This window comes from Eucyclogobius newberryi, unplaced genomic scaffold, assembly GCF_026437365.1.
Source record: "Eucyclogobius newberryi isolate DKJ021-1_F unplaced genomic scaffold, fEucNew1.0.hap1 SCAF_20, whole genome shotgun sequence".
NCBI lineage: Eukaryota > Metazoa > Chordata > Actinopteri > Gobiiformes > Gobiidae > Eucyclogobius > Eucyclogobius newberryi.
Genome location: NW_027315835.1, coordinates 27,545,757 through 27,560,265, shown reverse-complemented (window position 1 = coordinate 27,560,265; position 14,509 = coordinate 27,545,757). Strand labels below are relative to the sequence as shown.

The following is a 14,509-nucleotide window of genomic DNA, read 5'->3' as shown; positions in this document are numbered from 1 at the left end:
TACTGTGGTTTATATTCATGGTAAAACTGTAACAAAAGAGATGAACAAGGTTTCTGTCTGAGGGAACACTCTGTGTGTGTGTGTGTGTGTGTGTGTGAGTGTGTGTGTGTGTGTGTGTGAGTGTGTGTGTGTGTGTGTGTGTGTGTGTGAGTGTGTGTGTGTGTGTGTGTGTGAGTGTGTGTGTGTGTGTTTGTGTGTGTGTGTGTGAGTGTGTGTGTGTGTGTGTGTTTGTGTGTGTGTGTGTGAGTGTGTGTGTGTGTGTGTGAGTGTGTGCATTGATTAGTGAAAGATGATTTTCTGTTCATTATTAGTACATTTTCCTGTTTTCTCTTAGTCTAAAAAGTGTTTTCAGTAAAGTTTCCGACCTCCTGCTGCTCTTTGACCTGCCACCGAAACGATGACCACACATTTCAACAAAGCGCGCCAAACTGACCACAATAACCGTCCACTCTCACCTCACAGGCTGTTGTTGTGGATGCGCAGCGAGGCCGTGCGCGTCAGCATGAAGCTCTCCGTGCACTGCTGGCTGCTGGCCGACGGCGACCTCCGCGGCGACCTCTGGAAGCGTCCTCGCCGGCTGAAGTAGCTGCCGGCCGACCACGTGCGCTTGTGCTTGCGCAGGTACTCCTTGTAGTTCTTGGTGAGCAGCGTGTAGAGGAAGGGGTTGATGCAGGAGTTGGAGTAGGTGAGGCAGGTGGTCAGGTAGTTGATGTTGCGTTTGGCCCGGTTGGAGAGGGACAGCGACGGGTGGAATTGACCGAGGAGCTGCCACACCCAGAAGGGCAGGAAGCAGGCCCAGAAGAGCAGCACGATGGTGAAGATCAGGTACAGGACCTGGACAAGAGGGAACCACAGACACATAAAAGAGACGCTGTGGTCACTCAACATGAGCTCCCTGCACTCAATGTGAGGTCCAAAACTGTCCCAGTGAGTCACGCTGTAATATCAACTCTAAATGATTCATATTTCAAGGTAAATATTCCACAACCTGCAGAATATGCTCTCTTAAATTGTTAAATTGAAGGAATGACGGTTTTGTGATTTCTGTCATGTCTTTGTGATTTTAATGCATTTTCTTCTTCTTGTGTGAAGCACTTTGAATTGCCTTGTGCATGAATTGTGCTCTACAACTAAATCTGTCTTGCCTGAATAATAAATAATCAATATATCTAGTTTTGCATGTGGGAGCTCTGTTATGTATACAATCTGGTTTTAAAGTCATGAGGGAGGTTAACTCGACATATAGGCTGAGGCTTTGGGAATGTGCAGACCAAACTGCACACAGCCTGAGGATGTGAATGAACAAATATTCCCACAGCTGGAGGGTTTGCAGTGAAGATGTGCAGAGACTTTAGGGAATCTGCAATTAAAACAGAAGATAAGACTGCAGATGATACAGTGACTGACAGGCCCCTGTTGTATCGCTCGTGTTTGAATGTTCCAATGTGCTCACATTGTCGGTGATGCTATTTCTGTGGCCCGCTGTCTCCCATGAGAGACAGAAAAGGATTATCTTATTTTATATTTATATTTGTCAAAATATGCTGCGTCTGTATGATACATGTGCATAATAGGCTGGTTTATAGTTATATCCTAGAGGAGCATAACTCACACTAACAATTGCTTGTCAACGCATGCTAATAATCATATAAAATGTAACATTTTCAGAAGCTATTAATACAAGCACAAGTGAATATCTCCTTTAGATTTTCATTTGTGAAACTTTAAAACAAAGAAAGGAGAGAGATTACTCCCTTACACCCTTACACATGTGATCTGTGCCGCCAGCAGCCATCCTGGTCATGTGAACTAATATAAACTAACATAAACTAATGTAAACTAATATAAACTAATATAAACTAATGTGAACTAATATAAACTAACATAAACTAATGTAAACTAATGTAAACTAATATAAACTAATGTGAACTAATATAAACTAACATAAACTAATGTAAACTAATATAAACTAATATAAACTAATGTGAACTAATATAAACTAACATAAACTAATGTAAACTAATGTAAACTAATATAAACTAATGTGAACTAATATAAACTAATGTAAACTAATATAAACTAATATAAACTAATGTGAACTAATATAAACTAATGTAAACTAATATAAACTAATATAAACTAACATAAACTAATGTAAACTAATTTTATTTATTTATAGGAGATCTTCTACTGAAAGTGTTTTTCAGACTTCCTATAAGTGATCTGTTCTTCTGGATCTACCTCTGTATCTACCTGCGTTGCACCAATGAAATTTCCCCATGTGGGACAATAAAGGATTATCTTATCTTATCTTATATAAACTAATATAAACTAATGTAAACTAATGTAAACTAATGTAAACTAATATAGACTAATGTAAACTAATATAAACTAATGTAAACTAATGTAAACTAATGTAAACTAATGTAAACTAATATAAACTAATGTAAACTAATATAAACTAATATAAACTAATGTAAACTAATGTAAACTAATATAAACTAATGTAAACTAATGTAAACTAATATAAACTAATGTAAACTAATGTAAACTAATATAAACTAATATAAACTAATATAAACTAATGTAAACTAATATAAACTAATGTAAACTAAAATAAACTAATGTAAACTAATGTAAGATAATGTAAACTAATATAAACTAATGTAAACTAATATAAACTAATATAAACTAATGTAAACTAATATAGACTAATATAAACTAATGTAAACTAATATAGACTAATGTAAACTAATGTAAACTAATATAGACTAATGTAAGATAATGTAAACTAATGTAAACTAATATAAACTAATGTAAACTAATATAAACTAATATAAACTAATGTAAACTAATATAAACTAATATAAACTAATATAGACTAATGTAAACTCTGCATAAACTGCTCAAATGTCAGGACAGATCTAATCTTTACTGTCAGCTGTGGTTCTGACATTTATACCACAAATGACATCGTCCAAAAGCATTTGAAAAGGCGAATGTGGCTTTGTTGTAGCGAGGTATGTAGAAAATGCTAATAAATGATTAGCATTGGTGATTAGCATACAGGTTAAACATAATGTCACAGCTGAAACATGGAAGTGTCTGAAACTCCCTGTGAGCGGCAATCGTGCTGCACTGAACATGAAACAAGGTTTTGTGTGATTTTAAGCTTCTAATGCTGACTTTGATGACGGTCCCTTCTCCTCTGGCTTGTCCTCAGTGTAGAAGTATGTATCTGCTTTGTATCTGTCCTCTTCTTGTTTCGCATGGTTCTGAACATGCATATCGGGTAATATTTCTCCAAAAATATATTTTATAGGATTGGAAACTCCTTCCTTACCTCCCTACAAATCCTCTTTTGTCTAAAGCAGTGGTTCTTAATCTGGGATCGATCGAACCCCTGGGGTTCGGTGAGTCAATCTTAGCGGTTCAGCAGAGGTCAAGACACACGTCCGACTCATATGATTCGTGACACGCCCCGCTTGGCCTGTCTGTGCTGCAGGGAATTTGGTGCGCTCAGTAATCGACTAGTGACTGTCGTCATGTACGTCCTGTGATTTCTTTCATAATATTTTAGATTGAATCAAAGACCACCTTTCTGGGCAAAGCCTTGGTGCCAGCTGCACCTAAATCAAATCAAATCAATTTATTTTTGTAAGGCCCAAAATCACAACAACAGTTGCCTCTGAGGGCCACAGGGAGAAATGAATCAACAATGTCTGTGGTGGCGATGGAGTCAGACAATGTCTGTGGTGGCGAGGGACGATGTCCCAGGGTCCTCTGTCCTTAGACTCTCCTTCTCGGCCAGGAAAAACTACAAAAAAACCTCTTTGGGAAAAAAGCGTAGAAACCTGGAGGAGTTCCAGTGAAGGAGAGATCCGACTCTCACAGACGGACAGACGGACACGAGGGAGACTGGAGCTGGACCCACTCTTCAGGCAGATGAGGGACCGTCTGAGTCGAGCTGGACTCACTCTTCAGGCAGATGAGGGACCGACTGAGGCGAACTGGACCCACTCTTCAGGCAGATGAGGGACCGTCGGAGGCGAGCTGGACCCACTCTTCAGGCAGATGAGGGACCGTCGGAGGCGAGCTGGACCCACTCTTCAGGCAGATGAGGGACTGTCTAAAAGGGCCAAAGGGACCAGGGAAATCGCCCAGAGTCTAACCTGTATCAAAAAACCTTTTGGGATAAGACCTGTCACCAGCCTGGCCCCAAAAGGGCCAAAAGGACCAGGCCAGAGCCCCCAGAGACTAGCCTGAATCAATGCCCTTATATCTGGGCTAAGACACGGCACCAGCATGGCCCCAAAAGGACCAAAAGGTCAGCCTCTGGGGCCATTTCCCTTGTCCTTTTCTATAACAACTAAATTATAATATAATATCTTCGAGGATGCGGTACATAAAAATGAAGAAAAAGAACAGACTTTGTTGTGAAAATGACATGAGAGTGGCACTTGCCGAGGTGAAGGTGCATTTCTGACCTGGTCTCTGAAAGGCAACAGCCCTGATTTGCAGTAAATATTCATTGCGGCGCGGAGCACGGGGAGTGCGTACGGGGGGAGCACGGCGCACCGCGGCCCATGCGCGCACAGTGGCCCACTGCGCGCACCGCGGCCCGTGCGCACGGTGCGTTGTGATCACGGCGCGCAGTGGCCTGTGCGAGGGAGCACCCGCCCCGCTCCCCGCACTGGCCACGGCGCGCCGTGGACCATGTGGATTGAGTAAACAAACATGCGCAATAGGTGAAGTTCATAACTTCTACTGATTAACATACCAAAGGATGTTCAGAGATGTTCACTAGAGGTGAGCAGGTCTATCAAGCTACTATCATTTTATCAACGCGTAACATTTTATGTGAAGCCAGTCTTAAGTCTTTTGAGGGGGGGGAGCGGGTCCAGAGAGAGACGAAAAAAATTACGTCTTTTCAGCTTCAACCCATTTTGAGATGATCCCTAAGAAGGGTTCGGTGAATGCGCTTATGAAACTGGTTCAGTACCTCCATAAAGGTTCAGAACCACTGGTCTCTCCACTGGTCAGTTAAAGTCTGTGGTTTTGGTGTGGACACAGAGTCCTCGGGTTCTGGCACATCCACAGGACCTCCGGCCGTATTGGACTGTCCCAGGGCCCAGTTACTGCACGGACCAGCGCCAACTCTGGCAGGACAGCATTTGGGCCTACGGTTTTCAGGTGTTATTGAATTGAATAATGTCAAATGGTTTTATTGTTTTAAAAGAGTGAAAATGAAAAGGTAGTTTACTGAATTTTATTAATGGAAATGTAATGTTTTGTTGTTTATCCTGAACTAATGTACATAATGTACATTTTCTACATCTAAGTCTCATGGTCTCTCATCCGTTTCCCTGGCCCTAATCTAATCCAGGAGGGTGTGGTTAATACATTGGAGCTTGTGGGTCAAGTGAATGTCGCCTTGAACTCGCTGACCCTTGCTCTGCCACAAAAGGAACACATTTTTAACATTAATTTAAGAAAATGAAGGCAATGTCATATTTATTTGTAAAACAGCCATTTCTGGCACTTGCTGCCAGTGTGGTTGCTAGGTAACAGTTATGGTATCACCTGTACATGCCACATCTGCTGCTCATGTCCAAACAGAAAGTAAAATCATGAACATTAGGCCGACCGTCTTTTCTTTTCTTTCTTCAAGCCCCAAACGCAAACACCCATGTGCGTATGAATGTCCCGTGTAATATCTCCTCTGGTGTTTGTGGATTATTTTTTTACGAGCAGCATTAATAACAGTTTCCTTGCATTGTGGTCACACTCTGACGTCTGCAGAACTATATTTAACTCTGGCGCTTTGCTGGCCAAATTGACAGATAAACAATAGCAACAGTTATGAATTGGCTGAAGTCACAGTTATAAATAAGTCGCACAGCATAAGGTGACCACACTTTGTGAAGCAATGACTCTGTTTAAGCATAACTTTTACTTAAGTTATATTACATACAGATTTTCATTTAACTTTTTTGTTCGTTCATAATGAGCAAATATGAAAGTTTGCTCATTATGAGGATCTTAATCTAAAGTAAAATTTCCTCTGATTGCCTACATTTACCGGTAATATGATTTCACTCTTAATTAGCACCGCTGCAATGACCTTCTCGTTGTGAGGTGCGAGTGCTACCATGCCTGAATACACTGAATTGAGCTGGGGAACCTTTTGCCCTAAAAAGAGTATATTGTAAAAGCAGAACTTTGTGAAAAAAAAACAGAACACTGCACGCTGTCTGCAGAGGGCGAAAGCAGCGCTCTGATTGGCTGTGCTTTGGTGGTCCCCTCAGCATCACTTTGCCCCCCCCAAAAGCTGTTGTAAAGCCATGCACTCACCTGACAATGAATGCATGTGAATCAAAGATAAGATAAGATAAGATATTCCTTATCTTATCTTATCTTTGATTCAAGGACAAGTTAGATGAGACTTGGAAAGGACTGCAGCAAATTGTTGGGAAACGGATTTAAAGTCCCGACCTGGAGCGGAACCAGCTCCAACAGCGTTATTACATCACTAAAGTCGGTTTATCATGAAATGCCCTCTTTAAGTGTTGTAAACCACATTAAAGGTCAGCGGCTCCGTCAAAGACTCTCTGCACTCATCTGTGTTTCAATACGCCGCCCTCAGGTCTGGAGACCTGATTTATGCTGATATATGAACATTTCTGTCGCTGCAAGAAAAGTTCTCACCTATTTTTGGAACATCTAAAAGTACTAATAATATTTTCTGAGTGACGCGTTGTTTGCGTTCATTGTCCTTGTGGTAGGAGGACGTGGGGACATTTTTAGCTGTTGAATTTGCATGTTCCGGAAAGTGGGTGCACCTCCAATCACCATGGTTTCCAACACACTTTTTGGGGTCATTTGTTCAGTTTCACAAGCAGAAGTGTGCGGACCAGCTGCAAAAAGTAACTTATGTTTCTTTAAAACACATGTGTCAAATACAAGGCCCACGGGCCAAATCCGGCCCGCCAGACGTTTTAATCCGGCCCGCCAAACCTTTCAAATTGAAATACAGTGATCCCTCGCTATATCGCGGTTCACTTTTCACGGTATCGCTGCTTCACGGATTTGCATCATGCATTGTGTTCTGCATTCTGATTGGCTAAACAGTCTCTCCGCGTCTTCTCTACCTGTGTGTCAATAACGTTATGGATTAATATGTACACGTACGGAAAACCGCTTGCCAAATTGAAGTTTGAGAGGCCGGTGAGAGCGGCATGTGAGCTTCAATGTTTTATGGAGTATTTCATTGTATAATAACTAAAAAAACAAAGGTTTCTACTTCACGGATTTCACCTATTGCGGGTTCGTTTTGGAACGTAACCCCCGCGATAAACTAGGGTTCACTGTAAATATATTTTAAAAAATATATATATATATTTTTTTTTAAATCGATTCATAGAACCGTAGTTAAAACTATGCGTCCCACAATGCCGCCGGTGGCCGCCCCTCCCCCACTGGGCTCTGCTGCACTGCTGTGAGAGCTGCCGAGGGAGAAGTGCACTTTAAGCACTTTTGAGCAGAAGTTTAGTGGTGTGTCAGTTCAGGTGTACAGAGAACTACAGACGTGGACATGTTAGTTAGTACATTTAAACGTTTTTTAGATCTTGAGAAGTTTATTTTGTCATAAAGTCAAATGTTTATCTCTGTAGAACTGTAGATCAACTCTGAAGTTGTAATGCACATAAACTGAAGCAGTGTTGCTGAAATTACACTTGTTTTTCTAAATACATTTCAGTTTATGAGAACAAACGTTTTGTCTTTTTTTAATCAATCCATTAATTGCTTCAAAACAGCGTAGGCTACATAAAGATATTTATTTCTTTATTTTTAATAGTTTTATGTTTTACATTATGTTCGGCCCGCGGCCCAAATCAGTTTGACAGCCCTGCTTTAATACAACATTTCTCGATTTTTCACAACTGATGACAAATACATCTTGCATATATTAAATTACGTGTTTTTATCATTCAAAAGTAACATTCTTACTGGCCACAGATCTGACCTGTGGCGTCTCCATGGAGATAGAGATGCACGTGTTTAAACTTAAAAACGTAATAGAGCTCAACAGTGACTGAAAAGCTTGTAACCGCGTCCTAACATGGATCCCTCATGAAAAACATACTTGGTTCATTTAAATGTGTTCCTTTTGGATGTTTATTTGATCTCGATCTGTATTTTTAGTTTAATTCTGGCTCTCCACTGGCGTTCTGTGCTGTTTTATGTTTATTCTCAAACGTCCTGCTGGAGAGGATATACAAAGCGAGAGAGGAGGAGAAGAAAAGGCGGAAGTGCTGCAGAACGCTCCCCTCTGAACCTGAACCTGAACAAAACACAGATCAAAAAGATGTTGTATAGTTCTTGTGTTTTATACCACCAGATGGCGCTCCACAGTTCTACCCACGTGTACGTTTGTCATTGAATTGTCCAGGTCATTGGGTTTGACCAGGTTTGTACGTGGTTTGTACCTAGTTTAGTCTTTAGTCTTGGTCTGGATTCGTTTCACCTTGTCCTTGTTTGATGTTAGCTTAGAATCCTCGTCGACAGTTCGTGATTAGACCTGGTTTAGTCCTAGATCAGATCTGATTTGTGTTTAGATATTATGAACATCCCTAGTTTAGTCTTTGGTTAGTTTTGTTCAAGCTTTAAAACCTGCTACTGCCATTACTTATCTCATCAAAAATGTCTTAAACTAATCCCGTCTCGTTTAGATTCGGAGCGTTTTCATGCTATTTATACTGGGTCCATGTAAACACGGTTGTTTGACTGGACCTGGGCTGTGTACACTGTCTGTACGTGATCCGTGTTCAAATACAAATACGCACACAGACCTGCTGTGCATTTGAGCCCTAAATCCAGTTAAATACCAGCAGAAACCATAGTTAAATGTCAGAACCCGGGGGCGGGGCCATTCTACATTCCAATAATACAAAACAGGAAGTTACATGATTTCCGTATTAGAAGTGATCTGTATTTTCAATGATTTGAACAAAATGGAGAAAACCGTGACAAACGGAGGTGCTGTCATCAACCAAGACGGAATGTTCCGGTTGTCTCGCAGCGTCCCCTGTGCAAAGTGCAGTGTGGACAATAGAGTTTTAGTCTGACCTTAACCCGAGCGAAAGCAGCACAAACAAAAGTAAATATACATGGTTAAAGACGTATCCCACGTGTTTCAGGTGCAGGATTGTGTTTGACTGTTTGAACTGAGCGTCCGTGTATCATTGGTTCAATAAATGTTCCATTTAAAATGAAATATTTTTGTTCATGAAAAAAACACCAAAACAATTTAATTTTACATTTTTGAATTTGGTATGATCTATTTGGACTAAAACACTGTATATTTGACTGTTATCATTCATTATCACTAAACACTAGAGGCTACTAAGGGGCTCTTGGGGCCAAAAAGAGATGGTTTTCATCAAATTATGAAGCATGAACATAATTCAAACGTTTATATAAAAGCGCTTTTGAAAAAGAAAACAGGTACAGTACCTTTAAGTACAACACTTGTGAAACGTACAGCCTCTATAGATGTTGCATTTACCATTTAATAAGGCTTGTTAACCCTGCGACGAGTACCCGCCTAAGGCCCAAAGTCACTGGCATAAGGACCCTGAACAGGAACAACAGCGTGGAAGAATGAATGAATGAAATAACGTCAAAAAGTTTGCGGTTCAGGCTGTGATGGCAGAAGTTATTTTACAGTAAAAAGAACACCTTTTGGTTGCAGGAAGCATGTGGGACAACAAAAAAGAGAGTGAGGGCCACATTCTGCCCCCTGGCCAGAGCTTGGACACCCCTGATCTGGGGATAATACGTAGATCAAACTGGTCATTTATTCTAAATGATATTCTGGCGTTCAGACTGACGCTGGTGCACATCAGAATGATGATTTGACATTAAAATGAGATTAAGCGTTCTAAATGATGTGCTGTTTGCACATTTGTCTCACAAATTGATGGGATTAATATGTGAATGCAATTTTCAAGGGAAAGTGAGCCTCAAAAATCAATGGTAAATGGTCACATTTACAGTATATAGTGCTTTTCTCAAAGTGCTTTACATCGAGGGACCTCACTCACTCACTCACTCACTCACTCCCTCTCCCTCTCTCCCTCTCTCTCTCTCTCTCTCTCTCTCTTTATCTTTCTCCCTCTCTTTCTCTGCCTTTTGTGCATTTATTTCACTTCTCGCTGCACTTTCACACATCCTGATATTGGATATTGGTAGAGGTATTATGCACTGGAGGAATAATATTTTGGGTCTTGACGTGATCTATTGCGGGAGTGCTGTGCTCTAAAAAGGAAAAGGATGCTAACACGCTCGAGCGTTGGTTTGGTAAATCTATCGGCTCAACAATCCCTGGAAATGCAGCGGTTTGCCCCCAGATCAGTGCTTGGTCTGTATTCTCTTCTGTTCTTTCTTGTCCAATCATCTTGCGTTAAACTGCTGCGGGCCTAAAGCGGCGCTAACACCACGGACTTTACCGCCCTGCCCCGCCCCCCTCCTCTGGAAACGTCACTTATCAGGCTCTAGACTCCGTGTGGGGCAGGTGTTCCCACTACTTTAGGCTAGAACTACATGCTACCGATGTTTTTGTGTTTGTAAAAGTTACTAAAAGAAAGCAAAATAAGACAATACGGTCCCGTTCGCACTTTGCAGCGACAGGAGGGCTCACTCTGTAAAATACATCGTAGCTCGTCTTTCGTCTTTTGTTGGACAGTTTTGTTTCATCGTTGTGCCTGTTTCACTGTCAGACCTAGCCACGACTCACTATTTTCACCACAATCGTACATTTTTGTTGCAGACGACCACAATCGTGCAGTGGACTCCTGGCTTTAAGGCCAATGTGGTTGAGTCAGGTCGCCTCACCCTGCCTCACCCTGCAATACAACAGAAATCATGACATCAGCATTAAACCCACCTTTTGATTGGGAAGCTTCTTGGTCTGTTTGAAGGTCTCTGTCTGAGAAATCCAGTACGTCCGCGCCAGCTGGATGTACAGGTAGCCAATAATGAGCCCTGGAGCCACGATACTTGTGCAAAACAGCAGCGTGATGTAAACTTTGTAGGAAATCGGCGTCAGTGTGGGCAAGCACATTGTTTTGTTGCCCACCGTCATGAGCTCAATGCTGACAATCATCGGCAGAGTTAGCACGAGAGACGCGACCCACACCACGAGCGCTATGGCCTTCCGGTAGCTTTTGGACCGCTTTACCGTATCCAGCGGCTTTAGTACGGCAAAGTAGCGTTCTGTGCTCATCACCGTCAGCGTGAAGATGCTCGCGTGCATGGTCAGGAAATCAATGCTGATGAGGATCTTGCAGCCAGCGTTGCCGAAGTACCATCCTCCGAGAAAATGGGTACAGACGACGGAAGGGATGGTCAGCAGGTACAGCAGGTCGGCTAACGCTAGGTTTATGATGTAGATGTACATTGAGGCCGCCGATCGCATGGAGTGGCACATGACAACCAGGGTGTAGATGTTACCGGACACTCCCACCAGGCACATGATGGAGAGGATGGTGCCGATGGTGAAGGTGGCGGCGTTGCCATCGTGAGTTCTCAAAGGGTCCTCGGTCGCGTTCGGGCCCAGGTCCACCAAGATGTCCACAGGATCCATGAGCGCAGTTTATCACTAAAAACAAAACGGTAAAGGGTTAGAGAGACGGAATCTTACAGATATATCGTGAGGCATGATGAAGACTCTAAAATGAATATACTTTTTACAAGTTAACCCTAACAATTGTGCAAGTGAATAGCTGTGCAGTTGACACGATGCAGAGGCTGCACTATGTAACCGTTCTGCATTGGCTTTCATTGCTTATTGCCTTGAAAAAACATTAATTTGTAGTGAGCAGACTCGCCTTTCTACAGGTCTGATCTGTAACTTGTCCTTGTGGATCCATCTGCTTGTCTCCATAGATACATTTGAAATTTCATTATGTGTTCAGTGCAAATCCCCATGTAGAGCTACGCCATCAAAAGTCATCAAGCTTTGTTGTACCAATAAACTCCAAAGTTAAACCCAAAGGTTTCTCACTGACTCTCAACAGTAATAATGCTTTAGTCTTATAAAGCACGTTTCTAGACCTCCATGTTTGACATTGCATTCTCTACATCCAGCGCCCTCTCTAATCACCCGATCTCTCACTCACATACTATGTCCACTCAAGCGGAGTCTGCAGTGTCTTTTTAATTTGATTCGATTTGTTTTGGTAAGACACAAAATCACAAACGCAGAGCTTCACAAAACTGCTGTTTTTTTACCAACATAACATTTTAAAATCAAACAATGATTGCTCAAGACCAATACTTACCCAAACCAACAAAGACATGGTTAACTGTCCCAGAGCGTTCGCGTCCCCTGCACTTAGACCCTCCTACTGTGAGGAAAAACGACAACAATTCCAGTGAGAAAAGGAGAAACCTGAAGGAGAACCACTGGACAGTGGATAGTTTAAGTCTGTAGAGCCGAAGTCCACTCAGGACAGAGAGACAGAGGACGTCTTCCCTGAGACATAATGGCACACACTGTTCGGGGGTCTTGAATCATTAGAGGGATGCATGGTTATATTATGCATAGGTAAACATCATCTTTAATGGGACAGGTGTGGAATTTGCCTTGAAGGGGTGCTGCAGCTTTGTAATTAATTGCTGTTGTAAGTCTTTAGGGAACACGTTCATTTAGGAGGCTGTTGGAATGTCTTCATAATGACGAGCTAAAATGTTAGGAATCTATAGAACCAGGCTGTTCCTACCGAAGGAATTTACCACTGAATCAAGCACTATTCTTCACATCTGTCCTGTAATAGCGTTGCTGTGTGCTGGGGCTGCACAATGTCCCAATCACATCGATGCCATTTGAGTTGGCGTACTGATCAAATCACAAAGGTTGCAATTATTTTGATTGAGATAATGGGATCGCCACCGCAAAAAGCAAAATATCCACTTTTCATTACAAAAAAAACATTTTGTACCTGAAGTTTAGACCTCTACAGCATTCATGAGATTCTTAAATTACTATCAGCTCATATGTCAGGCTTTTCTCTTATGTCTATGCTCCTGGAGTAGTCACCTACAGCTCGCAGATCATTATTTATCGCCTCCGACGGTCCCTCATCTGCCTGAAGAGTGGGTCAGGCTCGACTCCGACGGTCCCTCATCTGCCTGAGGAGTGGGTCCAGCTCGCCCCCGACGGTCCCTCATCTGCCTGAAGAGTGGGTCCAGCTCGCCTCAGACGGTCCCTCATCTGCCTGAAGAGTGGGTCCAGCTCGACTCAGACGGTCCCTCATCTGCCTGAAGAGTGGGTCCAGCTCGCCTCAGTCGGTCCCTCATCTGCCTGAAGAGTGGGTCCAGCTCCAGTCTCCTTGTGTCCGTCTGTCCGTCTGTGAGAGTCGGATCTCTCCTTCACTGGAACTCCTCCAGGTTTCTACGCTTTTTTCCCAAAGAGGTTTTTTTTGTAGTTTTTCCTGGCCGAGAAGGAGAGTCTAAGGACAGAGGACCCTGGGACATCGTCCCTCGCCACCACAGACATTGTCTGACTTCATCGCCACCACAGACATTGTTGATTCATTTCTCCCTGTGGCCCTCAGAGGCAACTGTTGTTGTGATTTTGGGCCTTACAAAAATAAATTGATTTGATTTGATTTGATGATTTCAATGGTCGCAATAAGCAAATCACAAAGTCTTAAGTAATCATTATTTTATAATAATGATTATTATTATTTCATTTAATACATTTCTTATACTACTACTACTACTACTACTATATTGTCTAATCATGTCTAAAAGCTTCTAAACCTGTAGTTTAGACCTGAAATGCACAGGATTTTAGAATGAGTTTAGCAATTCACTCTTCCCTTAAAACAAATTGCCATTCTAATCCCAATGATTGGCAAAAAAAAATCCAGCTAGATATTTTTTCCGAAATCACTCAGCCCAAGTGTTCACAATGTGCACTCATTACAATACTAGTTCTTTGCATATCCTTTTTCTAGAATCTAGATCCCAAATCAAGCTCAGGTCTTGATTGCTGCCCTGCTCCAGACAGGTAAGGTGACCCCGCTGCCCGTAGTGGTAACCCCGCTGCCCGTAGTGGTAACCCCGCTGCCCGTAGCGGTAACCCCGCTGCCCGTAGTGGTAACCCCTCTGCCCGTAGTGGTGACCCCGCTGCCCGTAGTGGTAACCCCTCTGCCCGTAGTGGTGACCCCTCTGCCCGTAGCGGTAACCCCTCTGCCCGTAGTGGTGACCCCTCTGCCCGTAGTGGTGACCCCGCTGCCCGTAGTGGTAACCCCGCTGCCCGTAGTGGTAACCCCGCTGCCCGTAGTGGTGACCCCTCTGCCCGTAGTGGTGACCCCGCTGCCCGTAGTGGTAACCCCTCTGCCCGTAGTGGTGACCCCTCTGCCCGTAGTGGTAACCCCTCTGCCCGTAGTGGTGACCCTTCTGCCCGTAGTGGTAACCCCGCTGCCTGTAGTGGTAACCC

The 14,509-nt window shown here is 42.8% G+C and overlaps 1 protein-coding gene across 1 annotated transcript; it reads right to left on the bottom strand.

Moving 5' to 3' along the window:
* Nucleotides 1–456: 456 nt before the first annotated feature.
* LOC140368920 (urotensin-2 receptor) lies at nucleotides 457–11,650 on the bottom strand. Its single transcript, XM_072456087.1, has 2 exons — nucleotides 10,949–11,650; nucleotides 457–834 (listed from the first exon to the last, which is right to left on the bottom strand). Exons 1-2 carry the CDS (start codon nucleotides 11,645–11,647, stop codon nucleotides 457–459), a joined length of 1,077 nt encoding a protein of 358 aa, XP_072312188.1. The 5' UTR covers nucleotides 11,648–11,650.
* Nucleotides 11,651–14,509: the final 2,859 nt, after the last annotated feature.